General features: G+C 33.7%; 3 protein-coding genes across 15 annotated transcripts in view; all 3 read right to left on the bottom strand.

The window, feature by feature from the left end:
* The window catches only part of LOC105557373 (aromatic-L-amino-acid decarboxylase-like), a 6633-nt gene extending 2896 nt beyond the window's left edge, over nt 1-3737 (bottom strand). For 2 of the 5 annotated variants that reach the window (XR_001008595.1, XM_012004590.1), the window contains exons 1-8: nt 3631-3737; nt 3387-3485; nt 3221-3300; nt 2479-2599; nt 2215-2328; nt 1651-1770; nt 1405-1534; nt 431-579 (exon numbers count right to left, since the gene is read on the bottom strand). Coding sequence is in view for 4 of the 5 variants with exons in the window: in XM_012004590.1 (XP_011859980.1) it covers nt 431-579; nt 1405-1534; nt 1651-1770; nt 2215-2328; nt 2479-2599; nt 3221-3300; nt 3387-3407 (735 nt within the window). In the remaining variant the exon portion in view is untranslated. Of the gene's footprint in view, nt 1-430; nt 580-1404; nt 1535-1650; nt 1771-2214; nt 2329-2478; nt 2600-3220; nt 3358-3386; nt 3486-3630 lie in introns of all 5 variants that reach the window. The other 3 variants (XM_012004591.1, XM_012004593.1, XM_012004594.1) reach the window with 3 other exon arrangements.
* Nucleotides 3738-3814: 77 nt separating this feature from the next.
* Nucleotides 3815-10578, bottom strand: LOC105557374 (aromatic-L-amino-acid decarboxylase-like). 3 transcript variants are annotated; one of them, XM_012004595.1, is made up of 12 exons: nt 10027-10568; nt 9830-9881; nt 9618-9754; nt 9372-9492; nt 8060-8173; nt 7630-7749; nt 7361-7490; nt 6367-6515; nt 5729-5840; nt 5430-5638; nt 4987-5187; nt 3815-4535 (listed from the first exon to the last, which is right to left on the bottom strand). In XM_012004595.1, exons 3-12 carry the CDS (start codon nt 9695-9697, stop codon nt 4332-4334), a joined length of 1440 nt encoding a protein of 479 aa, XP_011859985.1. In that variant the 5' UTR covers nt 9698-9754; nt 9830-9881; nt 10027-10568; the 3' UTR covers nt 3815-4331. The 3 variants fall into 3 exon arrangements, with proteins under 3 accessions (XP_011859985.1, XP_011859987.1, XP_011859986.1); XM_012004597.1 differs by lacking the exon at nt 8060-8173 and having other exon boundaries at nt 10027-10578; XM_012004596.1 differs by lacking the exon at nt 9830-9881.
* Nucleotides 10579-11055: 477 nt separating this feature from the next.
* LOC105557375 (aromatic-L-amino-acid decarboxylase-like) overlaps nt 11056-13313 on the bottom strand; it is a 9201-nt gene continuing 6943 nt past the window's right edge. For all 7 annotated transcript variants that reach the window (XM_012004600.1, XM_012004599.1, XM_012004603.1 and 4 more), the window contains one exon: nt 11056-12417. In XM_012004600.1, coding sequence (XP_011859990.1) covers nt 12214-12417 — 204 coding nt within the window. In that variant the 3' untranslated portion in view covers nt 11056-12213. The remainder of the gene's footprint in view (nt 12418-13313) is intronic.

The raw sequence follows: 13313 nt of genomic DNA, 5'->3' as shown, positions 1-13313 counted from the left end.
AGTCCGCCCCTTATACATATATACATATATATATATATATATGAAATGACTCGGGAAGACATCCCCAACAACATATTTAAAAATAAAACAAATCGGAGAGGAAGTCGCTTTTATGCATAATTACCTATTATTTTTATTATCTCACGTTTTTACATTAATATTATACAATATTATTTGCAAATAGGTAACGGGATCTTTCAGATTAATAGACGAATGTATTTAGAAATAATAATTAATTGATTATTGAAAAATATACAGTATATTTTTATAGAAACGTAAGAAAATAGCACAACTAATTCCATAATATTTTCAGAGATTCAACGAACGGTATAATTAATTCTCTCCGATTCTAGTGATCTTTTCAAGGAATAAAAGTTCGAAGAACTATAGTGTTTAATCGATAAAGACATATCGGATAAACTAGTCGTACGTAAAACGGTATGAGTCCTTCTTCTTTGTCCTTTCTTATTGCTTCGGCTAATGTATCGCCGCGCAGCTTGTACTTATCATCGACTTCCAACTGTCTTAACTTTATTCCTCCCATAAGTCCAGCGCGTTCAACCGAAGTATTTGCTTGGCCTTAAAAAGTACAGTATTTAGTCGCGTCATTTTATTGTGATTCATTCATTATACTTGTTTGATTTTTAAAAATTGGCAATATTGATTTGAAGCATACATTTTCTTTATTCTACATAATATTAATTTGTGCAAGGTTGATATTTAATAAAATTCCAAATTTTATTCGACCACAGCTGGCTACAATTGTTAATTCATCGTCAATGCAGAAAATTTATTGCGAAAAAGCTGTGGTCGAATAAAATTTGGAATTTTAGTATTATACTGGCAATTTGAAGAAACTAATCTTTAATATTTAATATTTAATACTATAAATTTTATTTTAAAAAATGAAATTGTTATCGATTTAGGAAGGTGATCTTCCTATTTCGACACATTATGGGGCTGTGTTTTAAGTCCGACAAAACTCTGCTCAGTTTATTAAGCTCGGAATAAATATACAAAAACTCACACAACGTTAGTATGTTACAAAGAACGAGCTCGGACCAATAAGTGAATAATTCTTTATTAATTTATACTTTAATGTGTCTGATGTGTTCTAATGTATAAATTTTATTAACTTGGACTAATATCTATATTTCTGTGAAGGTCCATATTCGAATCCTGGCCGAGGTCATTTTTTTCTATTGCAATATATTCTTTGTTCATTTTCCCCGAAGAGATATTTGCGTGGATCATTTATAGTAAAATGAGACACCCTGTGTATAAATTTGCTTTTGGCTAGGCACTTGAACGAGCTATGAATTTCGTTTTTGTTTTGATCTTACAGACCTCCTGTAAATTTGTGCGTGACAGATTCTGCAGTAAAATAATCGCAGTAATACTCACAAGAAGAATATGCGACTAGTTTACCGACAATCTCACTGTCCGTCCAATCAGGATGTTGTTCTTTAACTTGTTTCATCTTTTTAGCCTTGGCACCAAATAACGCTAACAAAGTCGATTCGCTAGCACTGCCCTATAAAGGAAAATTTTACTTAGGTTGCCAGTCTCATGCCAGTCTCAGAAATAACTATTCCCTACATATTCAGATATCTTTTATTAATGTATTGCTATTAATAAAATGTGACTTACTTGTATGACACCACCGCCTTTCCCACCGCTGCAGAAAATAAATTCTTTGGGCAGGCCCAACATTTTTCCCAGCCAATCTACTACGATCATTTCTAGTTCAGTGCAAGCTGGACTCGCGATCTGCAGAAATTTGGTATGAAAAGTGACCAAGAGGATCGTAGATGTGTCTTTAATATTTTAATATCAGTTTTCGATATATTTTCTAACTTTATGTTAATTTAAAATTTTCAAAGTTAATATATTTTAGTTTTAATGATGAGATTTGGTTGTCGTTGCTAATTTTGACTTTTATCTATTGCAGAAATGGATTTTATATCCTTCGAAATAGAAATGAGGGATTTTAATAGACTTCATAGTTATAACGCAAAACATGAATGCGGGTCTTGTATTAACCCTTTGCACTCCGAGTTATATTTTATCTATTGGTTTGGACTTGAAAAAAATGTCGAGTGAGACTCAACAAAGGAGCTGCTGAGATAAAAACTGATGTCGAGTCACACTCGACATAGGAGTGCAACGGGTTAATGGAAATGAATAAAACATTCACATCTTTTATGCACTTACCCACGTGAATCCAATACACGCAATACCTCCGCTTAACATATCGGCTAGAATCGAGGGATACGATTGAGCACAAGCAAAGTATGCATGGAATTTTGGACTGTGCCAATGAGTAACCTAAACAATTTTATCTTAATTTATTTCTTGCCTACAGTCAGAAAGACCGATAATTCTAGTGTTGTTGTTTTGCGATGTGTGAATAAGTCATTATTGCATACTCTTGTTAGATCAGTGATTTACAATCGATTGAGGTAGTTAATTACTTACGCCTGGCATTATTACTCTGTCGATATCGGCCATTACATCCTTCCATTGTTCAGGGGTTCGGGGTGCTTCGGATGGCAAGAGTGGTCGCAGGTATCCCGGCTTCACCGTAGGCAAGACTCTCCTGGGAATTTGGGATATTTTTATATACTAGATATATTTATATTAAAGGTACAAAAGAATTAAATAGATTATTACTGAATGGCAATTCACCGTTAAGCGATTTTTTTTATTATGGCATGTTATTTACTAGAGCTGTTACGTTTGATAACTTCGAAGATTTGAAGCTTCGAAAAATTTATTCGTGCGAGTGGCGAATTTATCTAAAAAACACTAAAAGTATTGTAAATAAAGAGTACTTATTTATGTATGTTGAAAAATAGGTGATTACTTCAAAATTATAATTTTGAAGTAGGTACTATAACATATTGTACATATCGTTAGATTCGTTACTGTTTTAAATGTTAAGACTAATATTATAGCTTATTAACTATTAAAAACCTTTTAAAACCAACATTCGTCCTGAATCTAATTGGCCCATTTGAATTTAAATTTATTAACCTGCTACGAGCCTAGTATTATTATTTATTAATACTTTTTATTTGCAATATTTTTAATCTTCTGTGAATAAATTCGCCACTTGCACGAATAAATTTTTCCGTAATGAAAGCTTCGAAGTTAACTTTGAAGATTCGAAAGTTCGAAGGTCGAACTTTGAAGGAAAACACCAGTCCTTATTATCTACCTGTCTCTAATATTTTCCAAGTAGTTTGCGATATATTCCGCCATCTCTTTTGCGCAGTCCTTGAAGCTCTCTGGATCCATCTTTTACAAATATATAAAATATACGGTTTGTCAGAGCGGATGAACTAATATAAAAGACTGAAAATAAATCAAAACCAATCAGTTACTTTAATAAATGATCCAACCATTTATAAAAGTTAGAAAATAACGGACACAAAGTTAAAATATGTCTGCAGTATACAAATGCCGGAGAATGACTATCGAAACTGTAACAAAATGAAAGTGTTTAGGTCAAAACAACGAAAAAGGATAGGAAAATATGTAACCGACGATTAAATCAATAATTTATTAATAGTTATAGTTACTAATTTGTACTATCTTAGGAATTGATTTGTGTACGTATAAATTTACCTTGTGTAGTAGTACCAGAGGATGAGTCTATACCAGTCCCTTAAGCGAGGGCCTTGATAATTGTTGCAAATTTTGAAGTTTTTTTAAAGTAAAGAACTCAAGCGAGAGATACTATTTAAGCGTGTAACACCCGTTTATTTCTACTGGCTTATCCAGATTAATGAGTAAGAACAAAACTCATATCGGTTTGATAATCACTTTATTGATTGCTGAACACAATTCATGCTATTGCCAGGACAGCGCGCAGTACAATATTACCGTCAAAAACGTATGATACACACTACCGCCAGTCGAGAATCTACGATAATGCTCGAACGTGCGAGGACGAGTGGAAACTCTAATTACTACATTTTGAAATTTAAGGAAACAAGGAAGCATAGCTCATTGTTATGTAGCTCAAATAAAGATAAACTATACACTACCGCCCAGGTCTGTTCAACAAAATACGTCACATATCGTAATTGAATGTCGAGCGTACGTACACTGAGCTGTCGTTAAAAATTGTCGCAAGCTGATTGTCGCTTGCAACAATTTTTAACGACTATTTAAGACTGTCCCTAATCATCATTCACTACTTTGGCTTATTTTATTATCGGCCTTTAATACCTGTTGGGTGCAAGAAAATACTTAAAACTAGAACTTGTTGCAACTGGCAAGCGCAGACAATCCGCAACCGCGAGCTATCTGAGCGCGCCATTGCTTCAAAATCGATTGTAGACTGCAAGTATCTCATTTGCTCTCAATTGGATCTCTTTCCATGAATACTGTATATCCTTGCTCTCGCTGAATCGAGAACAGACGACGAATCGCAAGAAGTTAGTGCACTTAACTTTCGATGAAACGAGATGGACGTTTCCTGCATCGTTGATTTTCTTTAGCAAGGCTTCGTTGAGTTTGTTGGATCCCTGTAAAATATTATGGAATTAGTTGTGTTACTTTCCTGCGTTTTTATAAAAATATATCAATCAATTAATTATTATTTCTAAATACATCCGTCGATTTAGTTGATAGATTCCATTACATATTCGCAAATTAAATTATCTTTTATAAATAAATATAATATTGTATATACACATCTATATAGCAGTTGTTAAGAAAGAATTTTTTTGCAAATATATTTGAGAAAATATGAATGTAATGTATAGAATAATCGGGTATATGTTCAGAACGGGAGAAAACTTTCATTGTACCCGACACATTAAGTAACCGAGTTTCAGTTACAAGAGAGTTAATGTTACTACTACTAAACGAAAAATTCCAGTAAGCCCTGCTAATAAGACGCCGACGGGTGGCGCATCTGTATCGCGCTACTCGATTATAGATACAAACAATTTCTGACACACACAATCGACTTACCTTCAATCGGAAACAAACCAATCCCATGACAACTTCGCCTATGATTTGGAATCGAGGATCGGAAAGAACTAATGCTTCGAATTCGTGTGCCTGAGCGACGTGCGATCTGATGAACTTTTGAAGATTTTCAACCCCATACAGCCTCAGTACGAACCAAAGTTTCAGAGATCGGAATCTACGTCCAAGTGGAATCTGCCAATGCTTTAATCAAATACACTCAATCAGAAAATTTAACGACAGTATTTAGCACTTGTTTTCTAAATTTATTTTATTAATTAGATAACGCAAATTGAACTGCATCAACAATAATTACCCTGCAATATATCGCTAAACCCTGCATCTCATGCTGCAGAAACTCAGAATCAACATTGAAAGCGTAATTATGTAATGTATATTGAACGTTATCAATTAAAAGCAGATCCTAGTAGATTTGTAATAGTTACCCTATAATCCGGTGCAGCACCCTGCATATCGTGCTTCAGATACAAAGGATCAACATTGAAAGCGTTTATCAAATATGTCGGATCCTGAAGCCACATGACGGAGCAGTCATAACTAGTTAACATCCATTTATGAGGGCTAAAATTGAAAGAATCTACCATTTCAATACCTTTCATTAAATATCTGAATTCCGGACAAATAAAAGCAGCTCCTGCAATCAATTGGATTTGTTTTAGCTCTATTTGTTAAATTGAGCAAATCGTAATTACATCTATCGTAGGATAAGAAACTCAATCTATACCTGCATAAGCAGCATCCACATGCAACCAAACGTCTTCACGATTCGCTACAATGCCAATTTCATCGAGACGATCAAAGGCGCAAGTGTTCGTGGTACCCAAAGCAGCGACAGCCTACGATGAGAAATCACCTAATAATTTTTTAAATAAATGAATTTCTCATTGATATTAATTAATACTACATTTTAATAGTTACGTAAACTTTACGTTAATTATTTATGTAGAAGAATTAATAAGCGCGACGTCGTATTTCCGTGATCTTGTAATTAATATATTGTACCATTAAATTTTTAAAAATGTTATATACAATATTTTCAAGAAGTTGTATTTCCGAGAATTTTCCGGAAATTTTATTTTGTTATTACATAAAAATATTCCCATTATATTATCTCACGTTTATACACGGTATAATTAATTCTCTACGATTCTAGTGATCCTTTAACCCTTTGCACTCCTATGTCGAGTGTGACTCGACATCAGTTTTTATCTCAGGAGCTCCTTTGTCGAGTCACACTCGACATTTTTTCAAGTCCGAACCAATAGGTGAAATATAATTCGGAGTGCAAAGGGTTAAAGGAATAAAAGTTGGAAGAAAGAGAGTATGTGATCGATAAAAACATATCGGATAAACTAGACGTACGTAAAACGGTATGAATCCGTTTTCTTTATCATTTCTGATTGCTTCGGCAAATGTATCGCCCCGCAGCTTGTACTTATCATCGACTTCCAACTGTCTTAACTTTATTCCTCCCATAAGTCCAGCGCGTTCAACAGAAGCATGTGCTTGGCCTTAAAAATACAATATTTTGCCGCCTCATTGTATTGTGATTAATTTATTATAGTTGTTTGATTTTTAAGAAATTGGAAATATTGATTTGAAGCAGAGATTTGCTTAACACCTCATTATATTCATTTACGCATTGTCGATATACATATGTATATAATATTTAGTTTTAAAGTAACTTCTGTTTATTAGATTACAAGGAACGAGCTCTGACCAATAATTGGATAATTCTTAATTGATTTATACTTTTTTCGGTTTTGTGCACATGCAATTAGTCACTTTAATGTTTCTAATGTGTTCGAATGTATAAATTTTATTAATTTCGGCTAACATCTATATTTCTGTGAAGGTACAAGTTCGAATCCTAGCCGAGGTAATTTTCTCTCTTGCAATATATTCTTTGTGTTCTTATCGAGGGGGAAACCACTGACCAAAATCTTCTACACCAATGCCCACTAATGCCCAGTGGGCATTACTTTATCTTATTATCTTCTTTTATCTTATTTATCTTGTTTTATCTTATTTTATCTTATTGTGTCTTATTTTATCATATTTTATCTTTATAATACCTCAGCAAGACGAAATGCCCCAAAAATGCCCGGTAATGCCGCAAATCTGTACACCACAATGCCCTCAGCGGTTTCCCCCTCGGTTCTTAAATTACAATTATATTATAATATTTTTAATATTTCAATCATCCGTATGACACAAAAAGATATATATAATATTAATTCGCTTTTGGCTAGACATTTGAACAAGCAATTAATTTCGTTTTGGTTTTGATCTTATAGACCTCTTGTAAATTTTTGCGTGACAAAATTTGTAGTAAAATAATCGCAGTAATACTCACAAGAACAATATGCGACTAGTTTACCGACAATCTCGTTTTCCGTCCAATCAGGATGCTGTTCTTTAACTTGCTTGATCTTTTTAGCCTTCGCTCCTAATAACGCTAACAAAGTCGATTCGCTGGCACTGCCCTATAAGTGAAATTTCTACTTACAATTAGGTTTGCTTAGTAGTATCTTGCTTTTCAAAAAGGACAGTCTCAGAAATGACTGTTCATACGTATTAAGATATCTTTTGTTAATGTATCGCTACTAATAAAATGTGACTTGCTTCTATGACGCCACCGCCTTTTCCACCGCTACAGAAAAGAAATTCTTTGGGCAGGCCCAACATTTTTCCCAGCCAATCTACTGTGATCATTTCTAGTTCAGTACAAGCTGGACTCGCCATCTAGCATGCAGAAATTTGGTATAAAAAGTGACCAAGAACATAGTGTATCTTTAATATTTTAATATTAGTGTTCGATATATTTTCTACCTTTATGTTAATTTCAAATTTTCAAAATTAATATATTTTAGTTTTAATGATGAGATTTGGTTGTCGTTGCTAATTTTGACTTTTATCTATTGCAGAAATGGATTTTACATCCTTTGCAATAGAAATAAGGGATTTTAATAGACTTCATAGCTATAACGCAAAACACGAATGCCGGTCTTGTATTAATGAAAATGAAAAAAACATTCACATCTTTTGCACTTACCCACGAGAATCCAATGCACGAAATTCCTCCAATTAACATATCGGCTAGAATAGCGGGATATGATTGAATAGAGGGAAAGTATGCATGGAATTTTGGACTCTGCCAATGAGTAACCTAACCAATTTTATCTAAATTTATTTCATGCTTACAGTCGGAAATACCGATGATAAAATACATTAATTTTTAATTGTAGTGTTACTGTTTCTCGATGCGTGAATCAGTCATTATTGTATACTCTCGTTAGATCCATGGGCGTATCCAGACGTTTGTCTAAGGGGGGGGGGGGCAGAACAGGATTCATCCGTAGGCGAATTATGCAGCATAAATTAAACTACGGACTTCTACAAAATCTTTTTATTTATATAAAAATTAATTTTCTGGAGTCCTCGGCAAATCTAATAATTATGTTATTCGTAATCTCTAGGGTTGTGATTTATATGCAATAAAAACAGACAAATATGCACATATATACATATGTAAATATATTTGGTAAAATATGCAATTAAAAACTGAAAATATGCGAAAACTACCATGAGAAAAAATAAGGAAACCGCAATATACACATAAGTATAAACACAAATAAAAGTAAACAGAGAAACAGTGGCAAGAGGAACATCACATGGCGAATATTAAAAAAGAAAAACGCGTTTTAAAAAAATGTTAATATAAAAAATTTAACAACGAACATTAAAAAAGAAAAGAACTCCTGACCTATTGGTCCAAAAGGTCGTAACATTTCCATGAATCCAATATTAAACTATTCCAAGAGAACATTTACAGTGGAACAAACACCTTTCTACATTTCCAAGAGAAGCAAAAGCGACCAAAAGTTCGCGAAAAGTGGTGAAGCAGCAACTGAACAAACACAAACTCAGTCTTGGAAACGGAAGAATGGGAGAGAGCCCGTAGCTCTTTTTCGGGGATTTTTTTTCTTTTGCCTGCTCAGAAACATTAAGGTTTGACGTGCCAAGTGCCGATATGCCGGATATGTAAAAAAATATGCAATTACAATCCGCTTATGCAAAAATATGCATTTATAATGCACAATATGCACATATATGCACAAATATGCAAAATAAAAATAGCTGAAATTGATTCCAAATGTTTCAAAACATATACAGTTTGTTAAAACTGCATGTTTTAGTTAACCAGGAAAAATATGCAAATGCATATATTTCACAGCCCTAGTAATCTCAATGGGGATCCCATTGAGTCTAGGGGGGGGGGGGGCAGCTACCTCCCTGCCCCCCTGGATACGCCCATGGTTAGATCAGTGATGTACGATCGATTGTGGTAGTTAAAAATTACGTACGCCTGGCATTATTACTCTTTCGATATCGGCCATTATATCCTTCCATTGTTCAGGGGTTTGGGGTGCTTCAGATGGCAAGAGTGGTCTCATGTATCCTGGCTCCACCGTAGGCAAGACTCGCCTGGGAATTTGTGATATTTTTATATACTAGATATATTTATATGAAAAGTACAAGATGATTGTATAAATGATTACTGAATGTAAATTCACCGTTAAACGATTTTTCGATTATGGCATGTTATCTACCTGTCTCTAATATTTTCCAAGTAGTTTGCGATATATTCCGCCATCTCTTTTGCGCAGTCCTTGAAGCTCTCTGGATCCATCTTTTACAAATATATAAAATATATGGTTTGTCAGAGCGGATGAACTAATATAAAGGACTGAAAATAAATCAAAACCAATCAGTTACTTTAATAAATGATCCAGTCACTTATTAAAGTTAGAAAATAACGGACGCAAAGTTAAATATGTCTGCAGTATACAAATGCCGGAGAATAACTATCGAAACTGTAACAAAATAAAAGTGTTTAGGTTCAAACAACGAAAAAGAATTGGAAAATATATAACCGACGATTAAATAAATAATTTATTAATAGTTATGGTTACTAATTTGTACTCTCTTAGGAATTGATTTGTGTACGTATAAATTTACCTTGTGTAGTAGTACCAGAGGATGAGTCTGTACCAGTCCCTTAAGCGAGGACCTTGATAATTGTTGCAAATTTTGAAATTTTTTAAAGTAATGAACTCAAGCTAGAGATACTATTTAAGCGTGTAACACGTGTTTATTTCTACTGTCTTGTGCAGATTAATGAGTAAGAACAAAACTCATATCAGTTTGATAATCACTTTATTGATTGCTGAACACAATTCATGCTATTGCCAGGACAGCGCGCAGTACAATATTAACGACAAAAACGTATGATACACACTACCGCCAGTCGAGAATCTACGATAATGCTCGAACGTGCGAGGACGAGTTTAAACTCAAATTACTACATTTTCACATTTAAGGAAACAAGGAAGCACAGTTCATTGTCATGTGACTCAAATAAAGATAAGCTATACACTACCGCCCATATCTGTTGTACAAAATACGTCACATATCGTAATTGAATGTCGAGCGTACGTGCACTGAGCTGTCAGAAATTGTCGCGAGCTGATTGTCGCTGTTGAAACGAGAGGTGGTCTTGCCTAATTTTATCCGATTTACGATTACGTTTTATGATGTCAGAGCGATTTCTTGTGACTTCTGTTTTGTAATCTTAGTTTCGAAAAATCGTTTAAATAGTAAAGCAGTTGTACCGTCGTTCTTGCAGACTTTAAAAATTCTTCATGAACACTCTTTCGAAAACATTCAACTAATTGTGTATACGCACCTAAATTATGGCCGATATTCGTAGTAAGGTTTAACCTACCATCTTACTTACTTCCTTTGAATATTTACTAGAGAAAAATATTTATTAATAAATTAACTCCGACTATTTTTAATACCTATCTGTATATTTTTATATTACAATCGTATTTTTTAATTAATTGTGTTAATCTATTTTTGTTTTGATTCTATTATTAAAATATTACTATTTATAACAGATAATTTAAAAACCACGGAGAGTATTATGGTCGCTGGTAATTGATTAAAAACAGGAAGAAAAATTGTTTGACGACGTTAAACTGGCTAAAGTGGTTTAATTTAACAATTTATTCCGACTTTTCGACCACCCGGATTGTGGTTTTCCAAGGAAATATCTACAAAATATTGGAGAAACTTATCTACATATAAGCTGTTCGTTTAACAATTGGCATTATAGCCACCAAAACGATAAGTAAAATATTTTACATAACGAGGAACCGAGAAAATACCGAAATGTTTTTTTTTTTACCGAAAAACCTAACAACACTATTCATTACAAACCGTCACCGAAAATCTAAATGTAATGTATGACTAATCAAATCTATGTAGGTCGTAATAACGCATTGGTTGTTTTTACGACGTTACCTACGAATTAATTAACTCCAATCGAACATCCGCAATGTTACCCCTATAAAGCTGGACCCCCCCCCTACTATCGCAAATTGAACTAAAAAAAAAAATTTTTTTTAGTGCCATTTATGTGCAAATTTGTTGCTCTAGTCCGGATTTTGTTGCTCCATCAGCGTGTCTCTCTGAGTCTTACAATCGCATGTACATTTATGTGTATATGTATATGGGTCATTTTCGTTTGCGCTTGTCGTGCACGACTTGACACATCTGTGTATATCGCATGCGTGTGTGTGCGAGTACCCTAGGCTATACGCAACAGTATTAAATAGAGGAATTCGCCAGTTGGGTTGACAATCAATTCCCTGTTTTAATTAATGATTTGAAAAGCTATACATATATTTCATTTCACCCGTATATCGATAGTTATAAACTTTATCTTTCTTATTATCTTAAATAATATATATATTTCCCTCGATTATTATATGCTCTTTATTATTTATGTTGACGTAGTTGTATCCGACATTTTCTATCGCCTTGACGACATCTTCCTATTTCGATAATTTAGAAATTTTTTTAATCGACAGAAGAGAATATATTATATTTTTTCTTTCGTCTTTGTGATTGCAACGCGCACATTCTTGAAGCGTTGTTTAATCATTTGTAGTTTGAAACTTTTTGGAAAAATTATTTTTATCTTTTTGTCTAAGACTGTCCCTAATCATTCACTACTTTGGCTTATTTTATTATCAGCCCACAATACCTGTTGGGTGCAAGAAAATACTTATAACTAGAACTGGTTGCAACTGGCAGGCGCTGACAATCCGCAACCGCGAGCTATCTGAGCGCGCCATTGCTTCAAAATCGATTGTAGTCTTCAAGAATCTCATTTGCTCTCAGTTGGATCTCTTTCCATGAATACTGTATATCCTTGCTCTCGCTGAATCGAGAACAGACGACGAATCGCAAGAAGTTAGTGCACTTAACTTTCGATGAAACGAGATGGACGTTTCCTGCATCGTTGATTTTCTTTAGCAAGGCTTCGTTGAGTTTGTTGGATCCCTGTAAAATATTATGGAATTAGTTGTGTTACTTTCCTGCGTTTTTATAAAAATATATCAATCAATTAATTATTATTTCTAAATACATCCGTCGATTCAGTTGATAGATTCCATTACATATTCGCAGATTAAATTATCTTTTCTAAATAAATATAATATTGTATACACATATACAGGGTGGTCCAATGATGAGTAGCTTAACTTCAGGGGCGTATTCCTTGGACAATTCTAAGACGAAACATCCATTTGAGTTTTTGCCGAAAATCGCTTCCCTGAGAAATGGCAGCCGTTTGAAAAAATTTTGTTTGGGTTTCGAGCGGGTGTCATGTAAATTAGCGTAACTTTGGAAATACTCGTCGGATTATTTTTGATTAGGGCTTGTTGAAAAGGTATTGCCGAGACCTTTCAGAAAATGTATTACACTTATCTGGCGGTAGCGTAGTTTTCGAGAAATAAAATAAAAAAGTGAATTTGTGTTGACATTTTTGACATTTTTTTTATAAAACTCAGTGTGTCTCCGAAGATAGTCGATGAATTTTTGATTTTTTTTTCTGCATTTGATAGCCACAGATCTTACTTCTCCAAAATGCCCTTGACCAAGTTCCTACGACTTACCGTTAAAAAGTTATAAATTTTTTCATTGAAATGTTAAGAAAAAAATTTATGAAAACAATTTTTTTGTTAAATTTCAATGTTTTTCGTCTTTATTTGAGCAAAAATTGATGAAGGCGATTCATTAATTAAGCAAAAAGAAATTTTTTTTCTTAACATTTCAGTGAAAAAATTTATAACTTTTGAACGGTAAGTCGTAGGAACTTGGTCAAGGGCATTTTGGAGAGGTAAGATCTGTGGCTATCAAATGCAGAAAAAAAATCAAAAATTCATCGACTATCTTCG

Source organism: Vollenhovia emeryi, unplaced genomic scaffold (assembly GCF_000949405.1).
Source record: "Vollenhovia emeryi isolate VEMERY1.0 unplaced genomic scaffold, V.emery_V1.0 DF939502.1, whole genome shotgun sequence".
Classification (NCBI taxonomy): domain Eukaryota; kingdom Metazoa; phylum Arthropoda; class Insecta; order Hymenoptera; family Formicidae; genus Vollenhovia; species Vollenhovia emeryi.
This window is presented reverse-complemented; position numbering and strand designations above follow the sequence as displayed.